The 22,347-nt window shown below is 36.6% G+C and overlaps 1 protein-coding gene across 1 annotated transcript in view; it reads left to right on the top strand.

Annotated features, from left to right (window-relative positions):
* The window catches only part of MCCC1 (methylcrotonyl-CoA carboxylase subunit 1), a 58,972-nt gene that overhangs the window by 10,411 nt on the left and 26,214 nt on the right, over positions 1 to 22,347 (top strand). Inside the window, exons 5-9 of the mRNA XM_047731415.1 lie at positions 6,829 to 6,950; positions 7,363 to 7,510; positions 7,596 to 7,717; positions 13,721 to 13,832; positions 15,610 to 15,691. Of these exons, the coding sequence (XP_047587371.1) occupies positions 6,829 to 6,950; positions 7,363 to 7,510; positions 7,596 to 7,717; positions 13,721 to 13,832; positions 15,610 to 15,691 (586 nt within the window). The remainder of the gene's footprint in view (positions 1 to 6,828; positions 6,951 to 7,362; positions 7,511 to 7,595; positions 7,718 to 13,720; positions 13,833 to 15,609; positions 15,692 to 22,347) is intronic.

Here is a 22,347-nt window from a genome sequence, read left to right as displayed (position 1 = left end):
TGAAGAGCAAGATTCGGGCAAATGCAATTGCCAAGACTCTGAGATGCTGAAAACAATCTTGGTGTTCAAGGAATAGTAGTATTCAGTGTGGATGGAGTAAAGGCAGTGAGGGGCTGTCATTCACAATCCAGTCAGGAACATTGAAATTCCATTACATATTTCTTTTTTTGTTGTTTTTAGGAGAGAGTATTATTACCTTCATTTTACAGATGTAAAATCTCATGCACACAAGGTTACATAATAACCCAAATCATCCAACCTCGCCAATCAGAGCATGGTGTGTGGCATTGTTTGGGAGCTCAGCAGAAATGCAGATTCTTTTTATTTTTTCTTTTTTTTTTAAAGATTTTATTTATTTATTTGACAGAGAGAGATCACAATTAGGCAGAGAGAGGGAGGGAAGCAGGCTCCCTGCCGAGCAGAGAGCCTGATGCGGGGCTCTATCCCAGGACTCTGAAATTATGACCTGAGCCGAAGGCAGAGGCTTAACCCACTGAGCAACCCAAGTGCCCTAGAAATGCAGATTCTTAAGCCTTACCCCAAACCACTGTGATTTACATTTTTATGCATAATTTGCATTTTTATTAAGATCCCCAGGTACCTTGAACTTAAAATTTAACATTGAAAGAGAAGATTAAATAAGAGTCTCCTGACTTACAGCCCTGTGTTAGACCATGCTGAGCAGTAGAACTTTGTTGCCCTGTATTTTGCTAAAAAGGAAGGCATTATTTAATCAGAAATCTCAATTAATTAAAAATAGTTTCTTGTAGGATAGGGGCACCTGGGTGACTCAGCTACCTGCCTTCGGTTCAGGTCATGATCCCAGGGTTCTGGGATCATGCCCCATGTCTGGCTCCCTACTCAGCGGGGAGCCTGCTTCTCTGTCTTCCCCTCCCCCCACTCATGGTTTTTTTTTGTCTTACTCTCTCAAATAAATAACTAAAATCTTAAAAAAAAAAAAAGTTTCTCATAGGCCAGCCAGCTTCCGTATTTTATCATTGATTTGTGCTCTAATCAGTTATTTTAGAGGTGAAAATCTCCCTTTTAAAAAAATTTTTTTTGAGAGAGAGAGAGAGAAGCAGTGGAGGGTCCAGAGGGAGAGAGAAAATCTTAAGCAGACTCCACACCGAGTGCAAGCCTGACCAGGGCTCAACCTCATGACCCTGAGATATCGCGACTTGAGCTGAAACCAAGAGTCAGATGCTTAATCGACTGTGCCATCCAGGCACTCCTGAAATCTCCCTTTTTAATGATAATTTGCTGAGACCGTTTTCAGTTTAAATAACAACTCTGTAGCAAGTGAATGATATTGCTAATTCTGGGGAATTTATTAACTCTGTATCTATCTGGGCTAGTATTATTTAGATGCTATACTAATACACAATGAAGAAAGAAGAAATAACTTTCACATACTTTGGATATTCAAGATTCGAGATGGCTTGTAAACATTACCTGTAATGTTTGTAAAACAAAGAATAACATCAGAAAAATCAGTAATATAGGACTATTATTTGGTATAGGGGTTGGAATTAAGTCAGAAAACTTAGGCCAAAGAAACCTGCTTCAGTTCTTCCTGGAATCCTGATTCAGAAGGAAATTTGGTGGGTTACAATCAATGAGGCTCTCTAATAAAAGGTTTCTTGTCAATTAGGGGAGTATACCTTGCTTTAACTTTGAAGAAGAAACTTACTGATCTTTTTGATATAGGACTTTGAATAACATTTGTCTAGTGATTTTGAAAGGTTGCCCAGAATGTAGAATTGTTAATGTAGCCATATTGGCATAGGCATTTTTACAGATGCTAGAGTAACATTTGCACGTGAGCTACATTTCTTGTGATTTGCCTGGTGACATGGCTAACTTGAAAGAATCTAGAAAATGTAATGGTTCTCTAGTTCTCCTGATTGTCATTTGTCTCAGACCTTCTCTGCATGGGAAAATCAAGTAGTGTGTGCTGGCTGAAGATTAGGAACACCCGAGCAGCCTTTTTTAAAGAGAATGTTGCCATAGTGCTTTGGGGGAGGGCCCTATAGTTAGTTATTGGAAGAGAGCTCATAAGGGTCTTGTGGAATACTAGTGATATTTTGTTTCTTGAGCTGAGTGCTGGTTACACAGGTGTATTCAGTTAGTCAAGACTGTGTTTATAAAAGCTGTCTACTTATGACATGCACTTTTCTGTATGTGTATTCCTCTTTAGTGGAGGGTTTAAAAGAAAAAAACAAAAAACTTATCCCCTCAGTTGACAGGATTAGTTCCTGAGCATTAATGTTTTATGAAGTGCTCCAGTTTCTTTTACTGTACCACCAGGAATGAATAACTTTATTACAGGCATTTCAAGATCACTGGTAAGTAACTTTAATGAATATTGCAAGCTATTTAAATGCTGATCATCTGTGTAGTTGACCAAATGGAAATCCATATGTTTTAAGTATCAGCTGTAGATAGGAAATTCTTGGTAGTAAGAATTTATTTTTTTTTATTTTTAAAGATTTTATTTATTTATTTGACAGAGATCACAAGTAGGCAGAGAGGCAGGCAGAGAGAGAGAGAGAGAGAGGGAAGCAGGCTCCCCGCTGAGCAGAGAGCCCGATGTGGGGCTCGATCCCAGGACTCTGGGATCATGACCTGAATTGAAGGCAGAGGCTTCAACCCACTGAGCCACCCAGTTGCCCCGGTAGTAAGAATTTAAAGAGTATGACTTGTTCTCTCCACCAAAGGAAGGACACCTCTCATTTCTGCTTGAAGGCAGAGCCAACAACAACTTTGGATCTGTACATATGCTTGGAAAGTGCAGCAGAAAGGTTACAAACTAAAAGCATGGAATAAATTATTTTGGCAGAGATTTAAGGGTAGGAGATGACAGTTTTTATCTTTACTGTTAAAGGCACATTAGTGTTATGGAATGAAGGATCTAAACAGGGGCTTATAATCCTGGGAGCCCAGGATAAATTGGCTGCTAAATACATGCCCAGTGGCTAGAGAATTAGCCCCCAGCTAACAATAGTATTACTGATTTTTCCTTTTTAATATATTCAAATGATCAAGAAATACTGTGATCTGGATATATTAAATTGTTCTTCCTAAGATAAATTAATTAAAACTTCTTGAGGTCATTCCTATAATGTGTGATTGGACTTTTCTTTTTCTTTCTTTCTTTCTTTCTTTTTTTTTTTTTCTTTTTAATTTTTGCAAGAAGATAGTGCTTTTCTTTCTAGGTTTGAAGGGAGAGTATTTATCTGGTTCATCAGAATGCCATTGAGTTAACTATCTGTTCAAAAGAAGGTATGCTAGCGACACTTTGAAAATGCAGTTAAGGAAACAGTAATATTCAAAATAACATCAATAAAAATCAAATACTTAGCACTAGCTTTAGAAAAATCAGTTTTAAGATCTATGCATGAAAACTATATCACATTGCTGAAGGGAATTAAAGAAGTTCTAAATTCTAAGTTCTACATATATGTATATGGTATATATAAATGGATACGTATATCATTGGAATAATCAGTGGTATGAAGATGGCACTTCTTTCCAAATTGATCTGTAGATTTAAGGGAATCTTGATCAAAATCCCAATAGGCTTTTTTTTTTTTTTGGTAAATATTGACAAGCTGGTCCTAAAATACCCCAAAGTCTAATATATAGTTAAAACTATTTTGAGGAGTACCTAGCTGGCTCAGTCAATAGAGCATGCAACTGTTGATCTTGGGGTTGTAAGTTCAAGGTCCATGTTGGGTGCAGAGATTACTTAAAAAAATCTTTAAAAAATTTTTTTGAAAAGACAATAAATTTGTAGGGTTTAGATTTTTGGATTTCAAAACTCACAATAAACCTACAGTAACCAAGACAGTATGGTATCAGAAGGAAAAATACGTATATCAGTGCAATAGAATAGAAAGTCCCAAAATAAACGTGCACATATATGGTCAATTAATTTTTGAACAAAAGAGCTAAAGTAATTCAGTGGGAAAGATAGTCTTTTCAACAAATTATGCTGGAACAATTAGATATTTATATACAAAAAGATAAACCTAAAATAAGCAATAAAAAGGAAAGAGGTGCTGATACATGCTAAAAACTGGATGAACTTTGAAAATACTGTGTTCAGTGGAAGAAGGAAGCCAGTCACTGAAGACTGTATGTATTGTATAATTCTATTTATATGGAATGTCCAAAATAGGCAAATCTGTAGAAACAGAGTAAATTAGTGGTTATCTAGGGCTAGGGATATGTAGGGAATGGACAATAACCACTAATAGACATGGAGTTTGTTTGGGGGGTAACAAAAAGTTACATTATTAGATCTTACTCAGTATCTTAGATTATGGTAATGATCTTTAGATCATTATCATCAACCACTTTAGAAAACTGGCTGGTTTTAAAAAGTTAAATATATACTTACCATATTTGACCTAACAGTTGCATTCCTGGGTATTTACCCAAGAGAAATGAAAAATATGTTCACAGATGTTTTTGTACATGAGTGTTCATAACAGCATTATTCATAATAGTCCAAAACTGGAAAAAAATCCAAATAAATGGATAAATAAAATGTGGGCTATCCATTCAGTGCATCAACAAATAAAAAAAGATCTATAAAAAATGAACTACCCACGCACACAATAAGGATGAGCCATAAAACATCATGCTAAGTTGAAACTGAACACATCAGATTCTGTACTATGTCATCCCATTTATATGAGATTTCTAAAAAAGGCAAAATTATAAGAGACCAAAAGCAGGTCGGAATTGCCTGGTTCTGGGAGCAAGGATTTATCAATTATGCGTAGGGGCACAGAAGAGCTTATTCAAGTGACAGAAGTATTCTACAACTGGATTATAGTAATAGTTGCACATTTGTATAAATTTGCTTAGTTAATCAAACTGTAAATGAGTGAATGTTATGTACTGTAAGTAAAAAAAGAAAGGGTGTGAAGACACTGGGAAGACTAGGATGTAGATCTGTTTCACTTTGCCTCACATAAATAATATTTGACATTTCATATTAAATTACTAGAATTGAACTTTGCTTTAAAAAACATCAAACTGTGATCAAACTGATATCAAAATGTGATTATCTTGCATTTTATTATTTATTCTCACTAAAATGTAGGTATTCTGTTCATGAGTTTCCCAAACGTCTGAAGCATACTCCTTTAATTTTGAAACATAACTATTCTTTGGTTTTTGTTTTTTTTTTTTAAGAATTTATTTATTTGTTTTTTTGTTTATTTTAAAGAGAGAGAGATTGAGAAAGCACATGCACAAGCCAGGGGAGGGGCAGAGGGAGACAAGAGAGCATCTCAAGCAGACTTCACACTGAGCGCGAGCCCAGGATGGGGCCTTAAAATCCTGAGATCATGACCTGAGCTGAAATTAAGAGTTGGTCGCTCAACCAGCTGAGCCACCCAGTGCCCCTGAAACATAACTATTCTTTCAGTATGTTTGTTTTGAAATAGTATTGGCTGAACTTTTTTCTTTCTACATTCTCTTGGTTATAATTATTATATAGTCTTATTAATTTAGAAGAACAGAAATGCCATCAGGGCTGTTGAGGTTGGAGAGAAAGTTGCTTTATCCCTCACTGAATCATGTTATACTGTTGTGCTTTTGCTTTCCTCTGTATCCTCCCTTTTTTCCTGTGAATATGTTTGTTCTTGGAAATCTTACTGTCCTTTAGGTATTAATTTTCCTCTTCTGTGGGCTAGAAAGCCAGACAAATAAATTTCTTAAAACTCCGAGTAAGTTTCAAGTGACTAGATTAACATATGAGGGGATCCTCTTTCACTAAGTATATGTAGACTCTAACATATGATTTTTTGTTTGCTTCTTAGCTTTTTTTCTGGAAAGGTGATATTGGCAGATAGTGAACTGAAGATAAATGAGGTATTATTGTGCTAACATGTTCCTTTCAGTTTTGGGGTACCATGGTTTCAGTTCTAGGCCAGCTTTATATGGAAGCAGAGTAAACAGCCCTCCCCTCTGCTACTCTGGAGCCCTTTACTCATGTTTGCAAATACTCATTGACACTCTACCCTAATAGCAGTATTATTTTAGATTCTTCTGTATGATCCAACAGCTTCACATATAGATATATACCTAAAAGAATTTAAAGCAGGGACTCAAACAGGTGCTTGTACATCGATGCTCATAGCAGTGTTATTCACAAAAGCGGAAGGTAGAAATGATCCACACCTCTCTCAATGCATGAATGGATAAGCAAAAAAACAAAATGTGGAATATACACAGTGGTCCAGGTCCATTATTCAGCCATGAAAAGGAATGAAATTCTGATACATGCTACAACATGGAAGAACCTTGAAAACATAACACTAAGTGAAATCCACTAGACAAAGAGGACAAATGTCGTACAATTCCATTTATATTAGGTTCCTAGATGGGGTATTCATAGAGACAGAAAGTAAGATAGAGGTTATCAGGGAATGTGGAATTGATATTTAATGGGTACAGAATCTCTGTTTGGGATGGGGACAACATTCTGGAAATGGATGGTGTTAATAGTTGCACAGCGTTGAGAAGGTACTTTAATGCCACTGAACCGTACACCTAAAAGCAGTTAAAACGGTAAGCTTTATGTTGTGTATATATTACCACAATAAAAAGAAGTATAGATTTTTCCGTTTCAGGCCAGGCTTTGGAACTTTAGTAAGAATGTTTCAGATACCTCTTGGAAACAGATTTTGATAGAGCCCATAGTGTACTTACCACCAGTGTCGGGAGAGGCTTCCCCAGAGGAAAATGCCATCTCCTTCCTCACGGCGTGCCAGTGGAGTGCTAGTAAGTTTGTCCTTTCATTTTCACTTCTAGGCTATCCATCCAGGATATGGTTTTCTTTCTGAAAACACGGAATTTGCCGAACTGTGCAAACAAGAAGGAATTCTTTTTATAGGTCCTCCTTCATCTGCAATTAAAGACATGGGTATAAAGAGGTATTCATTTCTACCTTTTAAATATAACCGGAGGACGGTCTACTGAAATTATTTGTTTAACCTCTAACAGACATGGCAGTTAGAACCTTTGGTTGTCATGGGCGTAAGCTGTTCATCTGCCACTCCAGTGAGTTACAGAAAATGTTTATCTAATTAGGGTTTCTAATCAATATATGAATTAGTTTTAGGGATAAAGAACAAGGTGGGATGAGCTATCACATGAAGCACTAGATTCATAGTTATCACAGAAAAACTAATAGTTTAATGTTTGTGTTAATTGTTGTCTTAGACTGTAGTCTTTCCTTTACCTGGGAATGTTTTATTTTTAAAAAGTTCCATTGTATTTGTCGATGGGGCTGTTTGTATGAAATAACGCATAGAAATGGGGCATCTCACCTTTCTTATTCGAAAGCACATCCAAATCCATAATGGCTGCTGCCGGAGTGCCTGTTGTGGAAGGTTATCATGGCGAGGACCAGTCAGACCAGTGCCTGAGGGAGCACGCGGGGAGAATCGGTTATCCTGTCATGATTAAAGCCGTCCGTGGTGGAGGAGGGAAAGTAAGATTTGCGTGCTTGTGTTTTCACTTCAGGCTAGTCTTCTTGGTTTTATTTAGGTCGTAGTCATACTGTCTTGCTGTCTTAGGGCATGAGGATCGTCAGATCCGAAGAGGAATTTCAAGAACAGTTAGAATCAGCACGGAGAGAAGCTAAGAAGTCTTTCAATGATGATGCGATGCTGATTGAGAAGTTTGTAGACACTCCAAGGTGAGTTCAGTCTTTTTTCCAACTCAGATTTTTAAAATTAAATTATAAAAGAAATGTATGCATACTATAAAAAATTACTTAAAATATAAAGTTCTACTAGTACATAGTACATTAAGGTCCCCAATCCCACCCCTGATGTAACCACTTAGTATATATGGTGTGCTTTCCTCCAAGCATTTTCTAATCAAATAGAAAGGTTTATGCATATACACACAGAATGTAAAATACATACAAAAGTACAGTGAGTACAATCTTACACAATATCATATGTTAATATGATACCATAGCCATCTTTCCATGTCAGTAAATATAGGTCTTCTGTATTCTTTTTATTGGGCTTAATGGTTCCATGATATTGACATACCCTTAATTTATTCAATCATTTCTTTTTTTTTTTTTTTTTTTTTTTGAGATTTTATTTATTTATTTGACAGAGAGAGTGAGAGAGCACAAGCAGGGGGAGTGGAGAGGGAGAAGCGGACTCCCCACCGAACAGGGAACCCAATGTGGGACTCGATCCCCAGGCCCTGGGATCATGAGCTGAGCTGAAGGTAGACACTTAACTGACTGAGCCACCCAGGCATCCCTAATCCATTTCTTGTTGATGGAACTTAGGGATTTTTTTCAAAATAAAAGAATTCTTGTAAAAAACTTAGGTTTATCTTACAGAACTCTATAAGCATCAGTTGAGATGCTCAGAGAATGGGAATAGATAGCTAAATTGGGCCAGTAGTGATATGTTAACAAATAATACTAATATCTCACCCATATATCACAATTACCATTTGCCATATTCTGAGCATTTTACAGATACCCAATAATTTTGCTGTCCTAATCCTAATTTAATTCCTGCAACAATCCTGTAGGTAGGCCCTATTCCCGTTTTGCATGTGAAGACCCTGAGGAGCAGAGTGGTCGTTAACAACTTGCTTCAGGTCTCCCAGCTGGGAAGTGATGAAGCTGGGATTTGAATTCAGAATTCACACTCTAAGCCACTGTACTAAACTGCTTCTCTAGGTACTGCTGTAACAAATACCATGTGAATTTCCAATTTTTTTATTTTCTGAAACTTTATTTTCCTATGTATTGCTTAAAATAAGATACTGACTATAAAAGCTTCTTGTTTCATAGATTTTGTGGTAATTATGTATTAACACACACACATTTATATATATAGAGAGAGAGAGAGAGAAAGTCAGGTGGCTTCATAAAGAGTAATTCACTTGGGAACCATGAGCAGAGAGGGTTTTATCTTGATGATAATATACTAAAGCTTCAGGCCCCTCCCTTGTGTGAGCCTCTTCTAAGATCCTATACCTAATTTTATATTCTTCTTAAGGACAGCCCCCAAATTGTTTTTGTTTCAAGTGCTACAAAACTTTGAACTGTCCCCAAACACAGCATGGTAAGTTAAATTCATTTAAATGTTAATAGTTAAAAAGTCTGCCACCTGTTAGTGGGAAGTAAGGCAAAAATGGAAGAAGTTCTAAGGGAAATTGAGGGCTCCCTTCCACAACATGTTTCAAAAAAGAATAGGCTGACTATCCAGACTGGCATGCTTCTGAGTTAGAATTATCCTGGAGATGTCGGCTAGCTATTTCAGTGACCGTAACTCAATGCCTACAACGTTCTCTAAAGATGTAAATTCTTTACATGTAAAATGTTAGCTGAATATTACTTCACATTGTAATTTTTCACCCAATAGCTGGAAAGCTCCTGGGAATCAAGGACCTGATAGTACATTTCTTTTTAATTTTCCGTGTATATCAGCTGGCATGCTACCTTCTTCATGACAAGCATCAATAATAGTATTTTTTGAAATATAGAAGTAATATACATTACAAACATGGAAAATACGGAAGATGGAAAACAAAGTCACTCATAATCTCATTCTCTTAATACAAGTAATAGCATTTCTGTATATATTTATTCTGTTTTCTAGTAATAATATTTTAATATCATGATAATTACACTATTTTATATGTTGCCAAGTAATTAGATGTTGAGTTAATGGAGTGCCAGAAGATTGTCAAGGTGGTGCTTATAACTCAGAAAAGTACATATCAAGATGTTTTATAAATCTGCTCAGAACTGTTGAGCTTACCTGAAAGGCTGGGATAGAAACAGGCTTCAAAATGTACTATTTCAGAGGATATAAAAGGAAATCAGTTTCCTTTCTCAGTTCACATTCAATATGTATTCTAGATGGTTAAAAATGCAAATAGGAAAATAAAAACTGTCGAACTTTTGGAAGATATCAAGGCATTCTTGGTAGACTCCAGCTGTATCTGTCCATGTGGCCAGAACCCAACAATGGCTGAACTGGAACAGCTGGGGTTTGGTGCACCTCCTGGTTCTCAGACAGTCTGCTGCAGAATCTCTAAATTAGATAAAGCAGCACAGAAAAAGGATCAGTCAGAAAAAGGAAAATAACAAAAGCAAAAGATCACTACAGAAATCAGAACAGAACACAGATCCTCAAAAAGTTTCCCTTGTAAGCCGCCACAGGAACAAGTGTGTTCAACTTCTGAGAACTCAGAAAAGAGCTGTGTTGTGGCCCTGGTATGTGTTCCTTTCAGAACCTGGAGTCCCTGCTCTCCTGACTCCTTCCCTGGAGCAGCTAACAGACAAGAGAGTAGTAAAATTTTACAATTGGAATTTGAAAAACAACCCATTTAGTTTCAACATGTAAAGAGGTTGGAAGTTGTCACTCACATCCAAAAAGCAAGTGCAATTCTGAACAAAATGAAAGTCAGTGAATTTTAGACCTATCAGAGAGTGGGGACCGCAGGGCAAACCACCACCCTGAAATCCAGATAGCACACGTGAATACAGTGAATCATAGCCAAGAGCCACTCGCCCTGAGCAAAAGCCACGGAAAGCCAAAAATTGATAGGGACGCTTCTGCAGGGATTATGATAAATTCCTGGAGTCTGGGTGTGGACTAGCATGATAGTGAGAAACCCCTCAAGGTCCAGTGTTGGGGAACCCCCCGATTTTCATGTTTTCCCTTCAAGAACACCACCAGGTTCTCACAGTGAAAATCCAGGAAAAATTCCCTCCCATTCTGGGGCAGAAGGAGGAGAAGAGTAACCATCTGAGATAGGCCCGGAGTGGTCTGTTCTCCCTAACAAAGGCCAGCTCTCCAAGGGAAACTTTGCTGTTGTGTGGGAAGGGTAGTTAGCCAACTCTAACCCCCTCTAGCTTTCCTGTTTCGTGTAACGAGAGAAAAAATGCTAAGAAACACTTCTGGGGGCACCTCACTGGCTCAGTCAGTGGAGCATGTGACTGTTGATCTCAGGGTCATGAATTTTTAAGCTTCACACTGGTTGTACAGCATACTTTAAAAATAAATATCTCCCTCTCCTGCTCCCCCTGCTTGTGCGCCCTCTCTGTCAAATAAAAGCTTTAAAAAATATATATACACATACATACAAACAGATGGTGCTCATGAACACAGAAACTGGAAGCACACAGGGATATGAGCCCACTAAAACACCGAGATTTAATCACTAGATCTTAGTCTGCGTTCCCTCCCCTGCACCCTTTTACCATGTCACCAGGGACCTAGTATAATAATAGGGTTTCAAGTGAAAGAACTGTAAGACACAGACTGTTTAAGAAGAGCTCCTAGTCAAAGACAACAGGAGAAACAAAGCAAAACAAAACAAGGACACTAGAGGAAACAAGCCTCTGGTACCTACAGCTACTGCAGACATTAAACCCAGCGCCCTGGCCAGATTCTCATTAAACTTCACAGTAAACGTCTATATTTATCTTAGTTACTGTAAAGTGATACCTCATGTCCAGCTTTTACAAAAAACAAAAAATGACAAGGCATGCCAAAATGCCAAAACTTAGGCAAGAAAAAGCACAGTGTAAAGAGACAAAGCAAACATCAGCACCACAGATTTTGGAATTACCAGACACAGAGTTGTTTAACTGATTAATATGTGAAGGGCTCTAATGGAGTGAGGGGACAAGCAAGACCCTTTGGGAAATGTAAGCAGAGAGATGGACACTCGAAGAGAAAAGTCAAAAGAAAATGCTAGGAATCAAAAACAATGTAACAGAAATGCAGAATGCAATTGGTGGGCTCCTCAGTAGACTGGACACGGCTGAGGAAAGAATCCGTGACCTAGAACATAGGTCAATGGAAATTTCCCAAACTGAAATGCAAAGAGAAATAAGAATGAAAACAAACGTTAATATCCAGGCTCTGTGGGACAGTTTTAAAAGGTATAGCCTATGTGTTATTTGAATACTACTAGAAGGAAGAAAGGAACAGGAGAAATATTGGAGGTAATAATGGCCAAAAGTGTTCCGAAATTAATGACAAACACCAAACCACAGAACTAGGAAGCTCTCAGGATACCAAGCAGGATAAATATCAAAACATCTTTTGAATCATATTCAAACTTCTAGGAAACCAAAGACAAATAGAAAATCTTGGGGGAAACATGGGGATAAGAATGTCTTACCTATAGAGAAACAAGGTAAGAAATATATCAGGCTTAAGAAAGAATGGGGGGAGTAAAATATTTATAAAGCATTGAAAGGAGAAAAAAAAACTAACAACTCTGTGTCCAGTGAAATTATCCTTCAAATAGGAGGGAGAAACAGACTTCCTCAGACAAACAAAAGTTGAGGGACATTGTTACCACAGACTTGACTTCTAAGAAATGGTAACAAGTTCTTCAGAGAGAAGGAAAATGATACAGGTCAGAAATTTGGATCCCCCTAAAGAAAGGAAGAATATTCGAGAAGGACTAAATGAGGCTAAAATAAAATCTCATTTTTCTCTTCTCAGTTGATCTCACAGACAACAGTTTGCCCAGAGAAGTAATAGCAAGAAAGTGGTGATAATAGCTTAAAGATAAATGAAAAGAGGAGGAAAACTCAAGCAGATCTAAAAGGAAGAAATCAGTTCCTATTATTTTGTCAAGAGCATGTATTGGACAGGTTGGAAAATGTTAAAATTGAACATTCAGTAGAAATGGTATATCAAGAAACTAAATTTTTCAAGTGGTGTAATGAAGGCTTCATGAGGTGAACAAAAAGAAACAAAAGAACTATTGTGCTACAACAGTACATTTACAAGACGCTTCTTGGTTTTCTTTTATCATTATTTCTTTTTGACAATTTTTATTTTAAAAAATCAACAGAAAAAACATTTGCTGGTCATTCATTTCTCCATCATGGTGGTGAATATGTGAGGTAAACTACACAGTGAACCTATCAGAATAAACCTACTGAGAAGAATGCTTTCACGTTCACCAAATGGTCTGTGTACCCTCATTTTCTTAAGTGTTCTGTGCATTTACTCTTAATATGGTTTCTCATAATTTTACTATTTTAGATTCAACATTAAAGTGTCTTTTTTGTTTTTATGATAATAACATTAGTAATATTTTTTAAAAATTCATGATCCATACTGATTTATTCCTTAACCTTCTTATGGATGAGCCATTATAACTTTTAGTCTGCCTGAGTTTATAAAATCTGACCATGAGAGTTGATTTTTTAAAATCCCCTGATTATAGGGTGCCTGGGTGGCTCAGTCAGTTAAGCAGCTGACTCTTGATTTCAGCTCAGGTCATGATCTCGGGGTCTTGGAATCGAGCCCTATATCAGGCTCTGTGCTCAGTGGAGAGTATGCTTCAGGATTCTCTCTCTCCCTCTGCCTCCCTCTGCTTGCTCTCTCTCTCTAAAATAGATGAATAAATCTTTTTAAAAATAATAAAAAATGAAATAAAAATCCCCTGATCATAAAAAAGTTATCTTTGGTTTTTTGAGAGTGCATGAAAAGTGACTATAATTTGTAATTTTGATGTGAGATTTATCAGTTTTCCTTGACAGTTTGTACTTGTGACTTGTACCTACTCTGAGGCTGTAAATATAGTCTCCTATGTTTTCTTATTTCCTAGTCACTTCATGTATGTAATTTTTTTTCTAGAGTGTTCATTCTACAAGTGGAAACTTTCTCATTGGGTTTTTAAATAGGCATGTAGAAGTCCAGGTGTTTGGTGACTACCATGGCAATGCTGTGTACTTGTTTGAAAGAGACTGTAGTGTACAGAGGAGGCATCAGAAGATCATTGAGGAAGCCCCAGGGGTAAGGACCTTGTAAAGAAATTTGCAAGCTTCTCTATAATGTAAACCTCAATCCCTCTGATTTTCACATCAGAAATCGATGAAGGTAGTGTCTCCTCCAGAGTCCTGCTGAATAACTGCTTCCCAGGGGTAGTATAAAGATGAGGCCCCACTGAAGCCTTGGGGATGAGGGGGTTGAAATTCCCAGGCTACCATACTGAGGGCCATGATCCTTCTGGATGGTATCTAGGAAAATCTACTCTGATCCAAGTACAGACTGTCCCTGACTTCACCATGGTTCAACTTAGAATATTTTGACTTTACAGTGGTGCAAAAGTCATACATATTTAATAGAAGTACTTTGAATTTTGAATTTGATCTTTTCCCAGGCTCTATATGTGGTATGATACTCTCCTGGGCAGCATCAGTGAGCCAGTCAGCCACACAGTCAGGAGGGTAAACAAAATCGTTCTTACCTGTACCCGTTCATACACCCTCTGTACTCAGTATTCAGCAAATCACATGAGATGCTCAGCTTTTTATTACGGAATAGCTGTTGTGTTAGATGATTCTTCCCCAACTGTAGGCCACTGTAAGTGTTCTGAGCACACTTAAAGTAGACTAAGCTTAGTTAGGATGTTTGGTAGGTTACATGTATTTAAGTGAATTTTCAACTTCCGATATTTTTAACTTAAGTTGGGTTTATCTGGGCACAATCCCACTGTAAGTTGAGGAAGAGCTGAATCTGACTTATAGGGAGCAATTGTGTAATAGTTCCATATAGATTTTAAAATTTAATGGGAATGTTTGAGGAATGGGTTAGCCTGGTTCACTGAATTTTTTTTTTTTGAAGTTTCTTTTAACTTCTGTTTGAGATGTCCCTAAAATATATTAGTCATCCTCCTGCCATAGAGATTTATCGTAGAGGAGGGAGATTTGCTCTTATTTGGCAACTTTTCCCCCTTGGAATTAATTGTTAAATCTCTTTGGGTCTCTTGATTGGTTTCGGTTGTCCTCTGGGTCAAGGCCTAAGCCTAGAAGGCCTACTCCTACCCCTTTTTGGATTTACATTTCTTTGAGCCTACTACTGCCGTAGGCTTTCTTGATTTTCTACACGGTTTTTGTTTTTTGTTTTTTTCAGTACTTGTAAAAGGTCAGGGATCTGAGGTTTCTGGTTAATCAGTTTGTTGCTCTCATACTGTATTCAGATTTTAATTTCTGCTGCAGACTATATTGTATCATTCAAAGTAAATGTCAACAATAATTTCGGTAAAGCCTTATTTTCAAGTAGTGATTGCATAAGTATGTGGCTGTAGAACACTGTTTTAAAATGTTAAAACCTTTGCCTACTTTTTAACCTACATTTCTTTCTATGAACCTTTCTTACTAGGTTGGACTCTTAAGGTTTACCATTATTCCAAGATAATTATTGGTCACATGGCCCAGATTGCTCTACCATCTTTAAATAATATAATGATCATTCAGAGTTTTCATATTGATACATATAATTGGATATATAGTCATGAAAGTTCTTATGTAGGTACAAAGGAGATTGATATGTCATTATGCTGAATAATATCTACAGTTCATAGAAATTACTAACAATGATTAAACTTTGATATGGAGCTTTTGACTGTGGTATAGGATGTATTTCTTGATGAAATATATAGCATTAGCTATTTATCCATATTAACTCTTTAATGTAATATTGATACCTAGAAATGCAATATTGGGTCTTAGTGGAAATTTCTAGTAGAGCAAAGAACTAATGGAAATTTATTTTAAATATTTTTTCATAGCCTGGTATTAAACCTGAAATAAGAAAAAAGCTTGGAGAAGCTGCAGTCAGAGCTGCTAAAGCTGTAAATTATGTTGGAGCAGGTATGCTAAGATTTACTTTGAATGGACAAGAAGAAGTAATCATTTATTGATGTTCAGAGGGCAAAAGAAACTTACAACTTTTAAATCATTGTCTTTCAAACAAATTATACCCACATTAAGAAATATGTTTTACATTGAGACCCCGCATGTACACATAAGTATGTATACATATGTATTTATGTCTGTATACATGTATAGTTGGAAAAAAATTCACTAAACAGTACTTATCTTAATTATGAGTAATGCTATTTGATGTTTCCTATCCCATTTTAAAATAAAATCACTAAAATGCTTTTTTTTGCCTCTTAAAATTAGTAAACTTTAATTGGTTCACAGCTAAATTGAGCAGAGAGTTGCCATATTCCCCACCTCCACCCTTGCACAGCCTCCCCAAGTGTCAGCATCCACACCAGAGGGGTTCATTTGTTACAGTCAACAAACCTACAGTGACACATCATTATCACCCAGAATCCATAATTTACATTAGGGTTCACTCTTGATATTGTGCGTTCTGTGGCATTGTTGTACAGTATACATTTGGAAAAATGTGTAATGACGTGTATCCACCTTTGTAGTATTACACAGAGTACTTTCGATGCCCTGAATAGCCTCTGTGCTCTGCTCTTTATCCCTTCCTATCTTTAACTCCTAACAGTCTCTGACCTTTCTGTTGCCTCCATAGTTCTGCCTTTTCCAGAATGTCATATAGTTGGAATCATACGGTTTGTAGCCTTTTTTTTTTTTTATTATTAACATATAATGTATTACTAGCCCCAGGGGTACAGGTCTGTGAATTGCCAGGTTTACACACTTCACAGCACTCACCATAGTACATACCTTCCCCAATGTCCATAACCCCACCACCCTCTCCCTACCCCCCTCCCCCCGGCAACCCTCAGTTTGTTTTGTGAGATTAAGAGTCTCTTATGGTTTGTCTCCCTCCTGATCCCATCTTGTTACATTTATTCCTTTCCTACCCTCCCAAACCCCCCATGTTGCCTCTCAACTTCCTCGTATCAGGGGGATCATATGATAATTGTCTTTCTCTGATTGACTTATTTTGTTAAACATAATAGTTTGTAGCCTTTTAAGATTGGCTTTTATCATTTAATAATATGCATTTAAGTTTCCTCCATGGGTCCTTTTCATGGGTCGATCAGTTCTGTTTAGTGTTGAATAATATTCCATTGTCTGGATGCACCATGATTTATCCTGTCACCTACTGAAGGATATCTTGGTTACTTTCTAAGTTTGGCAATTATAAGTAAAACTATTATAAGAACCTGTGTACAGAGTTCTATGTGGGCATAGTTTCAGTTTATTTAGGTAAACATCAAGAAGTTTAATCACTGGGTTGTATGGTAAGAATATGTTTAGTGTTGTATAAAACTGCCAAACTTTCTTCCAGAGTGGTGGTACCATTTTGCATCCTCACCAACAATGTAGGAGAGTTCCTGTTGCTACACATCTCCACTAGCATTTGGTATTATCAGTGTTCTGTTCTAATAGGTGTGTAGTTGTATCTCATTTAAATTTGCATTTCCCTAATAATATGATTGGATCATCTTCTCATATGCCTGCTTGCCATCTGTGTTTCTTCTTTAGTAAGGTCTGTTTAGGTGTTTTGCCCATTTTTTAAATTGGTTTGTTAGTTTTCTTGTTACTGAGTTTTACGACTCCTTAATAAATTTCGGATAGTAGTCCGTCATCAGAGGTGTCATTAGCAAATATTTTCTCCCAGTCTGTGGTTTGTCTTCTCATCCTCTTGACATTATCTTTTGCAGAGCGGAAGTTTTTAATTTTAATGAAGCCTGGCTCATCAGTTATTTCTTTAATGAATCATGCCTTTGCTGTTGTACCTAAAAAGGTGTCACCATACCCAAGGTCATCTAGGTTTTTTCCTACTAACTTCTAGGAATTTTATAGTTTTGTGTTCCCAATTTAGCTCTATGGTCCATTTTAAGTTAATTTTTGAGAGCATAAGATCTGTGTCTAGATTCATTTTTTGATATGTAAGACATATACAATAATACCATTCCAGCACCATTTTTTTTTTTAAGACTGTCTTTGCTCCATTGTATTGCCTTTGCTCCTTTGTCAAAGATCAATTGACTATATTTATATAGGTCAATTTCTGAGCTGCCAATTCTGTTCCACTGATCTGTTTATTCTTTCCCCGGTACATCATTATTTTGAATACTGTAGCTTTATAGTAAATCTTGAACTCAGTGTCGGTCCTCCAACTTTGTTATTCTCCTTCAATGTTGAATTAGCTATTCTGGGTCTTTTGGCTCTCCCTATAAAACACTAAAATCAGTTTTTTGATATCCACAAAATAACTTGCTGGAATTTTAATTGGGATTATGTTATCTCTGTACAACAAGTGGGGAGAACTGACATCTAAACAAGGTTAAGTCTTCCTTTCCGCGAATGTGGAATATCTCCCCATTTTGTTCTTCCTTGACTTCTTTCATCAGAGTTTTATAATTTTCTCATATAGATCTTACACATACTTTGTTAGATTTATACCTATTTCATTTGAGGGGTGTTTGTGTAGATGGTATTATGTTTTTAATTTCAAATTCTACTTGTTCATCATTGGTATATAGTAAAACAATTCACTTTTTATATTAACCTTATATCCTGCTTGTTAATGACCACTTTTTAGTTCCAGGAGTTTGTCAGTTCTTTTGGATTTTTCAACATAGATAAGTCATCTGTGATGAAACAGTGTCATTTCTTTCTTCTCAATCCACATACCTTTTATTTCCTTTTTTAATTGCATTACTAGAACTTTCAGTGTGATGTTGAAAAGGAGTGGTGAAAATGGACATCCTTCCCTTATTTCTCTTCTTAGTAGGAAATCTTCTATTTCTCACCATTAAATATAATGTTAGCTGTGGGTTCTTGTAAATCTTCTTTATCAAATTAGGAAGTTCCTCTCTGTTAGTAGATTATTGAGAGTTTTTATTATAATTAGGTATTGGATTTCATCCAATACTTTTTCTGCATCTATTAATACAGTCATTTGATCCTGCTTTAGCTTACTGATGTTATGGATTACATTAATTGATTTTTCAATGTTGGACCAGCCTTGCATACCTGGGATAAATCCTATTTGGTCATAGTATATTCTTATTTTGGTACATTATTGGATTTGATTTGCTAATATCTTGTTGAGGAATTGCATCCATGTTCATAAGAGATATTGTAAAATCTTTCTCTCATTTTGGTATTAAGGTAATGCTGGTCTCATAAAATGAGTTAGGAAGTATCCTGTCTTCTATGTTCTGGAATAGAAAATTGGTATAAATTCTACCTTCAGTGTTTGGTAGAACTCACCAGTGAACCAATCTGGGTCTATTTTAGAGGCTTGGGAGGTTATTAATGATTATTTCAAATTCCTTAGTAGATAGAGGCCTGTTCAGATTATTTCAGAGTGATTTTTTTTTTTCTTATGTGACTTCTGGCAGATTATGTCTTTCAAGGAATTGGTCTCTTTCATCTAAGTTATCAAATTTATGGGCATAGAGTTGTTCATAAAATACTTTTAATATCCTATTAACAACCGTAAGCCCTATAGTAATTTCCCTTCTCTCATTTCTGGTATTAATAATTTGTCTCCTCTCTCTTTTCTTTTCTTAAATAATGTGGCTAGAAGCTTATGTATGTTATTGATCTTGTCGAAGAACTGACTTCTGGTTTTATTGATCTTCTCTGTAGATTTTCTATTTTCAATTTCATAGATTTCTACTCTATTATTTCTTTTTTCTTGCTTACTTTAGAATTAATTTGCTGTTCTTTTTCTAATTTCCTAAAATGGAAGCTTAATTTTAGATCTTTCTTCTCTTCAAATATATGGATTCAGTGCTATAAATTTCCCCCTAAGCACTGTTTTCAGTACATCTCACAATTTTTGAAAAGTTGTATTTCTATTTTCATTTAGTTTAAAATATTTTTAAAATTCACTTGGGATTTCTTCTTTGGTCCATGTGTTACTTGGTACTGTGTTATTTAATCATCAAGTATTTGGGGACTTTTTTCCTAGCTATCTTTCTATACTGATTTCTAGTTCAGTTGATTTTTAATTTAATTATGGTCTTGAGAGCAAACATTGTATATCTATTCCTTTAAATTTGTTTAGGTTTTTTCTGTGACCCTGAATGTGGTCTGTCTTGTTGAATGTTCATGTGAGTTTGAGAATATGCAGTGTGCTATTGTTGGATAAAGTAGTCTGTAGACATCAATATGTCCAATTTATTGGTGGTGCTATTGAGTTCAACTATGTCCTTATTTTTCTGCCTCCTAGATTTGTCCATTTCTGATAGAGTGGTGTTAAAATCTCCAGCTGTATTAGTGGATTCATCTATTTGCAGGTCTCAGTTTTTACCTTGCAGGTCTCAGTTTTTAATTCCATGTATTTGACACTCTCTTCTTAGGTGCATACACGTTAAGGTTTTTGTCTTTTTGGAATATCGACCTATTTTCTTGTGAGACAGATCTGCTGCCAATAAGTTTTCTCAATTTTTATTTATCTGAAACAGTCCCTATTTCTCCTTCATTCGGAAGGATAACTCCACAAGTAACAGAATACCAGGTTGATTTTTTTTTTTTTCACTTAAGACTGTAAATAACACTCTACTCTTCTTGCTTGCGTGGTTTCTGAAGAGAAGTCATATGTAATTCTTACCTTTTCTCCTTTATAAGTGAGGTGTGTCCCCTCAGCCCCAGATTCTTTCAGGATTCATTCATTCATTCATTCATTTTTGTTTTCTGTACTTTGGAAATGATATGCCTAGGTATAGGGTTTTGGGTGTTTTTTGGCATTTATCCTGCTTAGTGTTCTCTGACCTTCCAGAAGTGTATATTCAATGTCTCGACATTAATTTGAGAAAATTCTTAGTCGTTATTGCTGCAGATATTGTTTCTGGTCCTTTCTCTTTTATTTTTTTGGTATTCCCATTTATGTATATGTTACACCTTGTCTAGTTGTCCACAGTTCTTGGAGAGTCTGTTTTGTTTTTTTCAGTCTTTTGTCTTCACTTTTAGTTTTGGAAGTTTCTGTTGTCATATTCTCAAGCTCAGAGATTTTTTTCTTAGCTGTGTCCAGTCTACTGATGAGCCCACCAAAGGCATTCTTCATTTCTATTACCATGTTTTGATTTCTAGCATTTCTTTTTGACTCCTTGAATTTCCAAGGAATCTTATCTATGTAGGTTCTTGCATGTGTCTACTTTTCCCATTAAACCTATTACTGTACTAATCAGAATGTTTTTAAGTTCTTGGTCTGGGGATGCCTGGGTGGCTCAGTTGGTTAGGCATCTGCCTTCGGCTTAGGTCATGATCCCAGGGTCCTGGGATCGAGTCCCACGTCAGTCTCCTTGCCCAGAGGGAAACCTGCCTGTCCTTCTGCCTGCTGCTCTCCCTGCTGTCCTCTCTCCCTCTTTCTGACAAATAAATTAAAAAATATATATATTTAAAAAAGAAGTTCTTGGTCTGATTATTCCAATATTTCTGTCATTTCTGAGTCACATTCTGATGCTTTTTCAGTCTCTTTAAACTGTGTTTTTGCCTCTTACTATGCCTTGTAATTTATTTCTTGATAGCCCGACCTGAGGTACCAGGTAAAAAGAACTGTGGTGAACAGGTCTTTAGTATGTGGTGGTTAGGTGTGGGGAAGGAGAGGTGTTCTGTATTCCTAAGATTACATCTTAAGTGTTTTGGTGAGCTTGGGCCTTGAATTTCACCAGTGTGTCTCAGTTTGGGGTTTTTTGTTTGTTTGTTTGTTTTTGTTTTTGCTTACTTGTTTTGATTTATTCACTTATGGGGGCAGGATAGCTGGAGTTGTGTATTTCCCTTCCTCCTCGTTTGTTAATTAGGCTTTGATGAAAAACCCATAGTTTAGGCTCTAGTAAAATAGTTCTCTTATGGACAAATCTTGGTCAGAACAGAACTCTGGTGTACTTCAAATGATTCCTTTTCCCTTTCTGCTGTGAGAGGCTCAGGGGGATTTTTCTCTAATATTCACTGTGAGGACCTGATAGAGCTTCTGCAGGTAAAACACAAAAGTACAGGGGGCTGTCCTTGGAGGTTGTAACTCACAGAGTTGTCCACACTGAGCGTGCAGCAACTCGTCAGTTACAGCCCAGTTTTTCCTCCTCTGGTACTTATTCTCTTAGAAGTTTTGTTCATGAGTTTCTGTTCCAGTAAGTTTTGAATCTCTGCATTTGCCTGTCTCCGATTTTGGGGGCAACAATTTGCCCTACGACTTTATATCTCTGATGGGTCTGAGAAAAATTGTTGATTTTTCAGTTTATTTGGCTTTTTACTCCTGTCAGGTTAGGATGGTGACTTCTTAGCTTCTTATGGACCAGAAAGTGGAAGTCTTCGCTGAATTTTTACAAGGCGCTAATGGGTTATGACCCACAGTTTGAGAAACTGTATTAAATTATATGGAACTTTTAGCTAAGTGAAAAAACCTCAAACACAAAAAACTACGTAGTATATGATTTCATTTATATGACACTAGGAAAAAACTATGGTTGCCTGGAGCCAGTGACCCAGGGAAGGGACTGACTACAAAGGGGAACAAGGGAACATTTTGGATAATGGAAATGTTTTGCATTCTCATGGTGGTGGTGGTGGTGGTTCTATGA

This window comes from Lutra lutra, chromosome 1, assembly GCF_902655055.1.
Source record: "Lutra lutra chromosome 1, mLutLut1.2, whole genome shotgun sequence".
Classification (NCBI taxonomy): domain Eukaryota; kingdom Metazoa; phylum Chordata; class Mammalia; order Carnivora; family Mustelidae; genus Lutra; species Lutra lutra.
This window is presented reverse-complemented; position numbering and strand designations above follow the sequence as displayed.